Source organism: Diceros bicornis, chromosome X (assembly GCF_020826845.1).
Source record: "Diceros bicornis minor isolate mBicDic1 chromosome X, mDicBic1.mat.cur, whole genome shotgun sequence".
Classification (NCBI taxonomy): Eukaryota; Metazoa; Chordata; class Mammalia; order Perissodactyla; family Rhinocerotidae; genus Diceros; species Diceros bicornis.
The window spans coordinates 102317769-102330220 of NC_080781.1; the positions used below are offsets into that span (position 1 = coordinate 102317769).

Consider the following 12452-nt stretch of genomic DNA (forward strand, 5'->3'; position numbering starts at 1 on the left):
GTCCTTCTGTTGTGGCCTGTTTGCTCTCCCTGTAGGCACCCAGGGAGGCTGAGTTATGCTCCTGGCCAGCTGTTGTAATGCTCAGCTGCTTGTAGTTGTTGTGGGCCCTTCAGACTCTTTATCAGGTGTGGGGAGCCCCAGCACAGTTGGCTGCAAGTTCTAATACCACATTTGTGTTGCAGTATTTCTTTTAAGTGAGTAGGCCCCCAGCGTGGCAGGTTGTTAGGCTCAGGGCCTTACAATTGCTGTAAGCCTCTAGCCTATTAGGTCTCTTGTCAGCTCTCTGAGGATTGCAGCTGGGTGGGGCTGGCCTCAGGCACAGGAGCACCCAATCGTTTCAGGCTTTGGAAGGTGGGGCAAACCTCCTATGTGGGTCTTTGAGAAGCACAAGTCTTTTGCAGGTGACAGACCCTGCCGCCCACAGGTCCACACACACAGTCAACACAGTCCTGCCCCGTGTGCACGCCCCGACCTCCCCAAGTGGACCCAGTCTCTCCACGGCAGGAGCCCCACACACTCCGCCACCGCCCCACACTCTCCACTGCCTCCTTGTGCACGCCCTGCCCTGCTCAAGTCGGCTCAGTTGCCAGGCTGCAGAGAATCCAGTCACCAATCTATGCAGGCCCACAAGTTGCCTGAGGGCTTGTTGTTGGGTGGGGCCAGTCTCTAGGGTGGGCTGCCTGCCCTGGCTGAGCTGGATTAAATTGGTGCTCTAGCGGGTGGGGCAGACCCTGGGCTAGCAGGCCTCAGGGAGAACTCCAATGGCGTCTGTGTCAGCACGCCCACACCAGGCCACAACAATGGCCGCCGCCAATGTCCCAGTCCCTGGAGAGCTGGAGAGGTCTCACCCCTCACCGAGATGCCTATTAGGTGAGTCTCTTTTCACCACAGCACTGTGCACCTTTCTTTCTGGTGATTTTAGGATGCTTTCTGAAACGGGTGAGTTTGTGTGCGGGCCCTTTAAGAGCCAGTTTTAGTTTCTTTGTGAACCGGGTTTTCTGGGGGTGCTCCCCAGTGTTTTAGTAGCAGGCACAGTCAGATATTATGCCGCTGGTGTCGATTGTGCTGGGTCCACAAAATGCCCACAGCGGGGGTGCTCCCCGGCTCAGGGCCCCGCGCCTCCAGGAGGCTGCGTACCTGTGAGCTGCTCCCGGTGTCCGTGAAGCTGGCGGCTTGTGAAAGCGGCGTTTTTCCTCTCCGGAAGGGGGTCTCTGCCTCTTCCACCTCAGTTAGGATTGTCCGTTGTTGCAGGAGTTCCTCTTATGCAGTTTTCAGTTCTGTCTCAGGGATAATTTTTCCACGAGTAGTTGTAAATTGGCTGTGTCCATGGGAGGAGGTGAGTTCCGAGTCTGCTTACGCCGCCATCTTGACTCCGCCTCCGCCAACCTCTGAGTCTTACTCCTGCTCACTACCCATCACATTCTCCCCTGCAGCCCCAACTCTTACCCGTAGTTCTCTGAATTGCCTTGCTCTCATTCATGTCTGCCTTAATGTAGGCTGCTGCTCTGGAATGCCTAGGCCCGTCCTTAAGTTCCATTTGTCCTTCAGGCTTCTGCTCTGTGTCCCCTTCACCAAGAAGCAGTCTTTGTTCCCACACCTTCCCCGCCAAGCTGAGTTCTGTCCGCCCATAATATGTGGCACAGACCTCAGTCATCACACCCATCATAGTGGCCTCTAATTGCTGCCTGGCTTGTCTGCCTCCCCCACCAGACTGTGAGTCCGAGACTGCAGGGGGCCTGTCTTCTTTATCTTCCTATCCCCAAAGCTTGGCCCAAGGCTTGGAATATAATAGGTGCCTAATAACTGGTGAATGAATGGATGAATCAGTGAAAGACTGACTTGGGAATGTACTACTCCAAGATGTAATGTCGCCACCTACTTGCTTGAGGTGGAGGGTTCCAAGTTCCTTTCATTCTAGAGCACCCCCCTCTAAGTCCCCATTCAGAGTGACACCCACAACATCCTATAAGCCATACCCCACTCTGCAAGCTCTGGAATACATCCAAGTCTACTGGGATAGTAGTTCCTAGTGACAATAGAGGGAAAATATATCATTCTTGCAGTTCCAGGGGGAGGGAGTTGTCTAACAGTTGGGAAATGGCACAACTATTGGATATAGCATATTCTTTAGTTATTTGAATGATAATAATGTGGCAATGATAGCGTCTAACACACACTGAACACTTAAGTTGTACCAGATCCCGTAGTAAGACCTCTCAATATATTATTTCCTTTACTCCTCACAGCAACTCTAAGAAGTAGGTAGGACTATTATCCCCGTTTTACAGACAAATAAACTGAGATTCAGGGAGTTTAAACAACTTTTCCAACGTCACAAAGCCAGTAGCTGGTAGAATCCAGATTTGAAACCAAATCGGTCTGACATCACAGTTAACATTCTCAACCACCACGCCTTACTTCCTCAATGACATTTCTCTTTAGAAACATGAGGGAATGATTAAAATAAATGTGGAAATGAAGGATATACAATTATATATACCGGGAGATTCCCATTAGTAATTAAAAAGGAAAGGAAAGAAAAGAAACTTCTAAGGCATAGAGAAAACAACCAAGGAGACACACTCATGAGTTAGCCGTGGTTGTATTCGGGTAGTGAAGTGCTGGGGATGTTTTTCCTCTTTTCCTCCATCTTGTTTCTACTTTTAAACATTTTCTAAATTTCCTTTAATAAGCATGTATTACTTTTATAAATAAATAAAAAATCCTCTTTGTCATGGCCCTAGCATCACGTGGCAGAACAGAGGCTGGGAAGGGGCTGATTGGAGTACCCAGCAAAAGAGGGTAATCAGCAAGCGGCAGCTGTGGCCTCACCACCTGTATCCTCATGGGGCAAAGAAGGAGAAGTGGGTCACCAACCTTCCTGTCTCACCATCTCCCCTTTTCCTCCAGGTGCTTACACCCCAGAGCCCCTCAGCAGTTTCCAGTGGGCCCTTCTCTCAACTGGCCTCATGTTCTTTTATCACTTCAGCATCTTGCAGATCCTGGGCCTGGTAAGTTTGGTTCTATCCCCTTCTACCCCTTCTGTTTGGAGTTCTCCATAAATCTTGATAATCCTGGTTGGCGCTGGTATATCCTTTTGTTTTGAAAATACAAGATGCCAAAGGCCAGGACGTCAGATTGTTGTGTCTGGGTTGCTGATTTATGATCCACAGCCTTGGCCTCTTCAAAGGGTTTTTTGAATCCTTCAGTAATGACTGTTTCTTTCATCCCTGGGGAGGCAAGGATGCCCTTCACTCATGGCCACTTGGGTTGGAAATGGTGAGCTACAACTGGAAGATGGTTCACTATGGACCTCATGGGGAGGCAGGACCCTATCCCTGGCCCTGGGCCTGGGGGAGGCTTCTGACCTTGGGTCCATCCTGGGCCTACTCCCAGGCCCTGAGCTCTGTGGCCAGTGGAAGTGTGGTGTCGGGGGACCCCCGTGGCATTCTGGGGTGTTCTGACCTGCCTGGAACATGGATGATGGCTGGACTCAGTAGTTGAGTTATCCAGAGCCCACGATTGCTGTGTGCATGGATGTCTACTGGTGGCAAAGTGAGTAGGAAGAGCTTGGGGCTGGGGCTGGGGGTCAGGAGACCCAAGTTCAAGTCCTGGCTCTGCCACTGCTCTGGGTGAGTCACCTTATCCTCAAGGGCAGAGAGCTCCCCACCCTTCTGTGACATGGTACAAAACCCCCAACCTCCCTGAGAGGTGGTGAGGACTTGTTTTTAACGTGAATGGGCTTGAAGGGCTTTGGAAGGCAGGTGCCGTGGCCGTCCTCAGGGCAGGAGTGGCACGTCTGGTTTTGTGTGCGAGCGGCATTAATGTAGCATTAGCCATGTGGAGCCTTGCGGGACCTAGCAGGACTAGGGCATGTAACCGATGTCACCAGTGCCTTTGTAGAAGCAGTTACTTTGTCTCTCCCACCCTGGTGTATTGCTCTGCTCTGGTTTGCCTGGGGGGTAGTGTGAGCTCCTTGCCAAGGCGTGAATGCTTCCTGCACTCTAGGGAGGAAGCAGTATGATGATCATACCCCTATTCTCACTGCTCTCCACTGGGACTCCTTGATTCCAGAGGAGTCAGTGTCCTCATGTCACCATACATACCATGCTCAGTCCCACCTCCGGGCCTGGCTTAAGCCAAGCCTCCTACAAGGCAGGCTTTGCTCACTCCATTCCTCACCATGACCCCCATCCATCCCTCATGAGTCCATTCAGGTGCCACTTCCCTCATGAAATCTCTGAGGACTCAGCCCTTATTCTGTACGCTTCTCAGATCTCATGGTGGGGAAAACCCAGTGAGTACCATCTTGTTTGAGGTCAGATGTGGTAGACTGATCACCCCAACTTGATCTGTTGCCAGTTACGTGGAGGCAGGGACCATGCCGTTGACTGCTCTTTTATCCCATAACACTTCTCTGAAGACTAGACACATGATAGATGCTTAGGAATGGCAATGGGCTCTGGGCCCAACCAGAAGGCAAGACTGAGCAAAACCAAACAGCTTTTCCACTGGATGGCCTCCTCCATCACCTCCACAGGGCTCTAGCCTTGACCTACTCAGAAAACCTAGGGGAGAGAAATCTCATTATGAACAGGTGGGGATTTGTCAATCCCTCCTTGTCTAGTCCCCCATTAGGTAGAGATGGCTGAACTGGCAGAAGCCAGAGAAAGCCTAAGAATGGCAAACGCTCACTCTACCTCCCTTGTCCCTGCAGGTCACCGAAGTGAATTTGAACAACATGCTGTGTCCGGCCATCTCAGACCCATTCTACGGCCCCTGGTATCGCATCTGGGCCTCGGGACACCAGACTCTCATGACCATGACCCACGGGAAGCTGGTCATCCTGTTCTCATACATGGCTGGGCCCTTGTGTAAATATCTGCTGGATTTGCTCCGGCTTCCAGCCAAGAAAATAGACTGAAGGTGCTTGTGTTTTTTTTTTTTTTTTTTTTCTCCCTGAGGAAACAAGTCCTGACTTGACTTGGAGAACACCCAGTTCTTGATGAAATCATGAGAGAGGGCAATAGGATGTTTGATGTATTTCATTTTTCCTCTTCTCTGTCCCTTTCTTCCACCACTCTTCCTTCCCCAGCTCTTCCCCCCAGGATGTCTCTTGGAGCCTGGGGTGTAGTGCTGAGGGCTGGATTCTTCCTCCTCCCCTTTGGCTCCTTCTCCCTGCTCCTAGTGGCCTTACATGGGGAGATGGTACTCAGTGGCTTTCACTCTGCTTGTTGGTGCTTTAACAACAGCTGGTTGAGGAGAAAGGGAACAACAAGCAGTAGTTCTTTTGGCATCGAAGTGTTGAGATTGGGTTGTGTTTCATTTCTCTACTGCCAGGGACCTCCAGGCTTATTGCTAGGTCCCCTCTTGTCTCCAGCACAGCCCCCACTGTAAGGGGACTGAGGCCTTGTTTCTATACCAGCGGCAAGCCTAGAGCCAAGGGATTTCCCAGCTCATGGCCAAAATAGAACTGGCCAGATTCTTCCCACTGGTGTCCCATGACTCAAAGCAAGCAGCCAACCAGCCACTCCCTCCAGGATGCTGCCTGCGGTGGGAGGTGGGGACACTACCCGGCCCTAGGGCTAGATTCCAATGAGGGGATGGAGAGCTGTTGCAGTGGCAATTCCGAAGTGAACAAGGTTCAAATACCCACAACTAATACTAGGCAGGACCCTGGGTAAATTCTGCCTATGAGAGCTGAGAATGGACCCATATCCCAATCAGAAGTGAGCATAGAAATTAATCAACAGAAGTGGTAACTTCAAAACTGTGATTTGAATCATATGCTCCATTTGAGTTTAATGTTGATAATAGATGCCATTTTAATCTTGAGTGCCCCTTAGATGTTCTCTCTCTCTCTCTTATTTAAAGGCAGCTTCAGGGAAAGATGAGCTGGAGTTGGATTTTTTGCTTTTTGGTTTTTGTTTGTTTGCTCATTTGTTTTTGAGTTTGGAGAATCCTTGCATCAGGTCATGTCTCTGGAGGGGCTTCTGTCAATCCATTTTGTGGGTTTCCAGGATATGTCAGCATCCTGGGTTTGGGAAGATACAGATCCTTCCAGTGTTGTTTCCCTAGGGCCAGATGTCATTAGTGCAGCCGGACTCAATGCTTACTTGTTTAATGTGGGGGGCATCACAGGCTCTCTGCCCTGCCCACCCACAAAGCCCATGTCTAGTTTGAAAGGGAGGTACCAAGGAATCAGGTCCCCATGGGTGGAGGTTCAAGTGCTCCAAAAGGAAGACCTTTTGTTGAAAGACTTGAGCTCACTCATGCATGGACCTCAAAAAGGGAAGCAGTGGCTGAGCATTTGCTGACTCCTTGTTGGCTCTTAGTAAAAACAGATTTGCTTAAGAACAGAAAAGATGGTTCAGTGACTTCCTGAGATGGGCCTCCCCTCTCCCACTCTAGGCAACCCAGTTGCCCTGTGCCAGTTCCAGTATTTCAGGTTTTACTGTATTAGACCTAGATCGAGCTTCAGTGCCTCAGTGGTCACAATTTTAGCAAATGGACATACAGGAAGCAGCAGAATGCAGGAGAGTCTCTCAGAGCAAGGTGACGCCCAGGGAAGCCAGCATGAGAGCCCTTTTGTAGAGGCCTGTTGGCAATGAGGTGATAAATCCCCAGGGCATGGGGGAGCAAGAGGGAGAACACCGAGTGCTCTTACTTCTCATGAGCTCCTCGTGGCATGTAACCTTCATTGTCTGCCCTCTTTGAGAGCTTGGCCAAGTTTTTCTTAGTGCCTCTCACCCTAGGGTTGCCTTCCAGAAGAGGCACCTCTTGAGTGGCTGGATTCGCCCTGCCCACCATCATGCTGCTGCGTGTAGGAATGGCTGATGAGGAAATATGAGGCCTCAATGCCCCTTGTCCTCTTTACAAAAGGAAAGGTTGGAAGGAGGTCATGAGAGGAGGGGCCTGTCCTGTCCCCTGCCAGAATATGGAGTCTCTGTAGGCAGATGATCTGTACCTCAGCTGGGGGCCCGCAGCCTGGGTGGGGCAGATGCTCAGCTTTGGAGTGACACAGTGACACAGTGACTTTGCAGGCTCTCTCTTCCTCCCTGTCTCTGTGGCATGGCCATTGCCAGTCGGCCCAAGTTTTCCTCACATTGGCATGCCTCTAAAAGCTTGCCTTTGCCCTGGCAACAGCTCAGCGTCCCATTCTGGCTGGCACTTTCTGCTGCTTGGAAGGAAAGAAGAAAGTGAAAGCGATGTGCCTGGCCCTGGGCAGGCCAGAGACAGATACACCTGTCAGGGGAAGGGGGAAGTGAGGGGGGATGCAGGGTTTCTGGGGGCCAAGTTGGCTCAGAAACATTGGTGGAAGGAACAGAGTGAGCCCAGTCCCCAGGATCTATGGGGAGTCATGGCCTGTGTTTGAGGTATTGGGGAGCAGCAGGCATCTGAAGTGGTCTGTACCTCACTCTTACCTTGGGCCAAGCCCATGTAGAGAGGTGACCTGGCCAGACCCACAGCAGCCTGCCTTGGAGGGTGGCCCCTGTACCAGTAGGCCCAGGCTTACCAGCTCCTCCCCCAGGGCTTTCCTGTCAGTGCCACTGAGGTTCCCCAACCACCTTGGCCAAGTTTCCATATGCCATTTGCCAGCGTGTGGGAGCTCAGTGTGTGTCTGAGAGAGTGTTTGTAGAAGTGGACAGTTTCTTTTAAAACAGCTTGAGGAAGGGAAAGGAGTGTTCCCTCAAGTCCCCGGGTAGCCTTTGCCGAGGATCTGGGCCCATGAGAATAGTCTGTTCAGCTGGCCAACTTGTAGAGAGATGGTCATGCCTGCTTGCAATGCCTCTCTGCCCCCAGTGTTTGGTTCTGTACACCAAAGATGATCTGGCCCATCTTTTTCCTGGAGGCCCTGTGACGTGTTCCTCTATCAGCTTGCGAGGAAGCCACGGACTCAGTCTCCCCAAGACAATATTCTCTTTCTCCTCGAACTTGTTAGCATTCACAGAAGCTGCTTGCAGGGTGGTTGGGATAAGGGGAGTGCTCAGCGCACTTAACCGTCCAGTACCTCAAGTCTAGCTATCAGATCATCCCTTTTGCCACAACCTCCATCAGGGTTTTGCTATTTGTGCTTGTTGAGAATTCAGTGTTTCGTGGAGTGGGCACAGCTCCTCACAGATAGCGAGTTGTCAGCAGGCCTCCGTGCACTGGTGTTGGGCCTGGGCAGCACCCTGGGAGTGAGGTGGGCAGCTCTGGCTGGCAGAAGGCTCTTCCTCCCCCTCCCTTGGCCAGAAAGACTTCTCTGGATTTGTAGACGTTGATCCAGAGTCATCTGTCCTCTTCAGAAGACTGAAAGGGAGGTGGGGGAGGAGAAAGAAGAGCCATGCGTGACACTGCAGGACAAGACGCTGGGGCTGGTTTTGATGAATCAGGAGCAGGCATAAGGGAGGGTGTCCGCAGTCCTTCGCACACTCCTTGGCAGGGCCCCAGACTGGGAAGGGGCCTCCCACTGCACGCCCTGCCCTGGCCTGCCCCCTCAGAGGTGGGCAGAGTCCCCGAGAGGGAGTGAGCCTTCCTCTTCTGTATATAGAGTGAGCCAATTCGTGATCAGGAAAACCCAGTCGCTTGTTGTTGCTCTTGTCTGTGACATTTTTGTACACTGGTTTGCTACTTGTGGCACGAAACAAACAAGACAAGTCATTTCAAGCAAAGCTGTTGTTTTGGAAACTTGCTTTCTTTCGGTGTCAGTTTTGTATTATATTTTAAAGAATTCTTCATTTATAGTGGTGTTATTATGGTGGAGAGAATAAATAGTCTCATCTGTAATTACTTCTGTCAGGAAATCGACAAATGCCTTTGTCCCTCTTTCCCCCACCCCACATCCTTCCTCATTCCCAAGGTGGGGTTGCTATGCACTGGGCAGACCCTCCCTGTCAGGCCCCCCCAACGGTGGCTCCCTTTAGAACCAGCCTTTGTAATCCCCCTAAACAGCAGCGGGGTGAGTGTTTTTGCCAAGCTGGTTCTTGGGTGCTCTGTGCCCCCACCAGTTTGCTCATTTCTTGGAGCATTTTGTAACATGTTTTCTCTGTTTTGTAAAACCTTTTGATTGTACTGAAATGATTTCTGCAGTTACCTTTGGAAATAAACTGTCAATAATTTGTGTACTTAGCATTCTGAATTTTAGCCATAGGTGTCTCTGTTGTTGGAAATCCCTGAATGAAAAGGAACCCTCACCATGGGACTTACTGTTAAAATGTTTTCTTCATTTACTGTTATTAAAAGATTTATGAGAACCCAGGAGTCTTGGCCTTGCTTCCCAAAACCCTCTCAGAAGGCCCTCTGCTTTGAAAAGTAGACAAAAGGGGCCGTTGGTCCTCCACACCGTCGAGGGTCACCAAAGGGCAGCTGGCACGCTCAGCACAGCTTTGCCCTGGGAGCCGTGCGGCTGGCTGTGTGGCCTTGAGTTCCCATGCACTGCCTGCTTCCACCAGGGCTGCCAGGGACAGAGAAGGCAACTTGGAAACCAGATGTGTCCAGGCCCACTCATCCCAAGTTTCCTGAGGGCTGGCTCTGTGCCAGCAATGTTCACAGGCCTGTGCCCAGCACAGTTCAGACCGTCCCATGGGGAGAGTGAACAAGATAACAGTCAGACCTGCCTGTCCAAGGCTCCCTGTTGAGCAGCCATGGTGACTGTGATTGGCCTGGCCTGCCTTTCTGCCAGACAGAGGCCCTACGTGGCGTTTTACTGGTGCTGCTGCTTCTGGAAGGGACACAGATAGCCAAAGCGGCTCCCAGTGCAGGTACATCTCCTCATTGGCCTGTAGTTGGGCACACAGGCTATCGATGAGATTGGGCCCCACGATTCTGGGCTGCACAACCAAAGCCTGGGCAAGTCATTTGTTCTCTTGCCACCCCAGGTTCTGCATCTGCAAAACGACAGCTACAGCCGTGTTCCAGGCACACTGCTAAATCCCTCCACACGGGTCAGCTCCCGGAATCCCCACAAACGTGCAGAGAGCTGACTGGCGATGCCATCCCCATCTGACAGGCAGAAACTGAGAAAACTGAGGCTCAGAGCAAATGAACGGGGGAGCTGGGGGTGGAGCCAGTCTTGTCCCTCTCCCCTGGACTCCACTGCCGGTCTGGGAGAAATGGGGGGAGAGCCGGGCAGTGATGCGGAAGGCAAGAGAGAGGAAGGTGAGACCCACAGCTGTGAGAAGTAGAGGAGTCAAGCAAGCCCGTCTTGTCTTCTGCTGCTGGCGAGCCTCAGAGCAGAGCTGAAAGCATAGGAGGAAAGGAGGCGGGGACGCTGGCCCAGGGGGAAGGATGGAAAGAGGGTGCTGGAGGGAGGTGAGGGAAGTTGGTCCCATGGCCTTTCTATGTGTCTCCCTTTTTAGGAAGAGCTCAACACCTGTGACCTAGGCCTTGGCCTCCTCTCCCCTGGGCTGGGATATCTGGCCCTGCCAGCTCAGCCTGTGCCCCCTACTGCAGGCAACAGTCTTGAAAACGCATAGCTGACTGCTTCGCTTCCCTGGGCCCCCTAAACATCTTTAGCTTCATCTCCTCACTCCCATGCCCCCTAAGAACCATACACAGGGAGAGACCCTTTGGTCGAGCTGTATCGTACTCCACTTATTCATGCTATGCCATTTCCCACATCTTTGTCTTGTTTTCTTGGCACTGTGTTCTCAGCTCCCCACTCGCTCTTCTCATCCGAAGGCCTCAGCTCGGGTCAGCTCCTGTGCGCAGTCTTCCCTGAGCCCCAGTCTGCTTTAGGTACCTCTCCACTTGGCTCCTACAGCACCTGGTACTCACCTCTGGGCCGCCATCTGCCCCCTATTATGTAACGCATTATGGCTCTCTCTCCCTCTGTAGATGTTGAGCTCCTTGAGGGCAGGGTGGGGGTCTGATCCTTCCTCCAGGCCCTGGCACAGGGCTTGTTCCATAGAAGGTGCTCAGTGAATAATGATCTTATCCTGGAGGGCTGTAAAATGGGGGGAGGCATCATGGTTACTGGATGGAGAAACATTGGCCATGTAAGCTATCGCCATCCTGTGAGTCCCCCCGGGTGGGGCTGGGTGCCTTTGTTTTCCCGGGCACCCCAAGCTCCAGCCTGTGGGCCTCCTTGCGAGGGGCCCGTGCTGCTTCTCTGCAGGGCTCTCTGTAGTTGGGATCCTGGATGAGGAGGCGGTGTTGTGAGGGAAAAGAGATGAGACAACAGCATCTGTGCTACCTGACCCTTCCCCAGACCTCTGGGCAGGGGTGGGCAAGGTGTCCAACTGCTTCTCCATGTCCTTGGTAGCTGCTCATCGCCACCAAGGTCACCTCTCCGTTTCCCGGGGCACACGGTCTGAGTTGGTGTTTGCATGGCAAAAGCCCCACCAGCCCATGGAATGTGTCACCTGCCCCTCTGAAGGATAGGGAGCAGCTTGGGATGGTTACAACTTGACCCCTCAGTGAATTTTTCCCTTGTCCTGGTTTGCCAAGGCCAGTGGAGGAACAGAGATACATAGATGTCAGTCCGACAAATGCAATGGCTTATTCAAAGGATATGTGCTTTGCTAACCTTGGCAACAGGCAGGGCTGGCCTAGTCCAAAGTCAAGGACTCTGTTACTGCCTGTACCCGCCCCTCTCCCAGTCGGCATTTGCCCAGCATCTAGACTGCACATCTGGGATGTCTGAGCTACTTGGCAAAGAGATTTAAGTGCCTCCCAGGGAGGTGGTAGGGAAGGCTGTTCCTGTTGCTAATGGATAACCTGCAGGGCTTTGCCCTCTACAGCTGGCTTCCTAACTTCAGTGCAGCTCCTCCTGCATGTCAGCCAGCCAGTAGCCCCGCTGTCTCACAATGAGGTAGGTCTTAGCAACGAGGGTGGCTGCTTGCTTGACAAAGCTCTGATATGGGACAGGGCCAACAGCGTGAGCTGCATAGGTATTCGCCTTTCCAACGACCCATCCCCAGCTGCACCACTGCTCTGGCCACCAGTTCTCCCTGGTCTCTTCTGCCTCTCTCCTCTCCATCTAAGGGGCCTTGCAGAGGGGCTGCCTGCTTTTGCTGTCCCTTCAGCTGCTCCTTCCCTAGTCCCCAGGAACCGCACACCCTATGCTATTTTATTACATTTTTAAAAAGACCCTAGGATCCCTAGTAATCTGCCCCCTGAGAATGGAGGGGCCTTCCTGTGCACTCCAGGACATACCCTCAGATTTCCAGAATGTTGGAGCTGACAAGATACCGCTAACACAGGGGCTCGTAAATTTTCCTGCATATTAGAATCACCTGGAGTGCTTGAAAACACTCCTCAGTGCCCGGGTCTCACCCCAGCTCATAATTCAAAGCAAACTTTTTGTTTTGTTTTGTTTTGTTTTTACTTTAAGTTTCCAGGTTGTGAATCATCTCTGACCTGACCATCTACACCAGTGCCTTTTCTAAATGAAATTTTTAAGACATACGAAAAGGTGTGAAGAATAATGTATGTCTAAACCCAGCTTAAGAAAAAGAACGTTACCAATA

The 12452-nt window shown here is 51.9% G+C and overlaps 1 protein-coding gene across 5 annotated transcripts in view; it reads left to right on the forward strand.

Moving 5' to 3' along the window:
* TMEM164 (transmembrane protein 164) overlaps positions 1-9236 on the forward strand; it is a 170951-nt gene extending 161715 nt beyond the window's left edge. For all 5 annotated transcript variants that reach the window (XM_058536505.1, XM_058536503.1, XM_058536502.1 and 2 more), the window contains 2 exons: positions 2911-3011; positions 4718-9236. In XM_058536505.1, coding sequence (XP_058392488.1) covers positions 2911-3011; positions 4718-4924 — 308 coding nt within the window. In that variant the 3' untranslated portion in view covers positions 4925-9236. The remainder of the gene's footprint in view (positions 1-2910; positions 3012-4717) is intronic.
* Positions 9237-12452: the final 3216 nt, after the last annotated feature.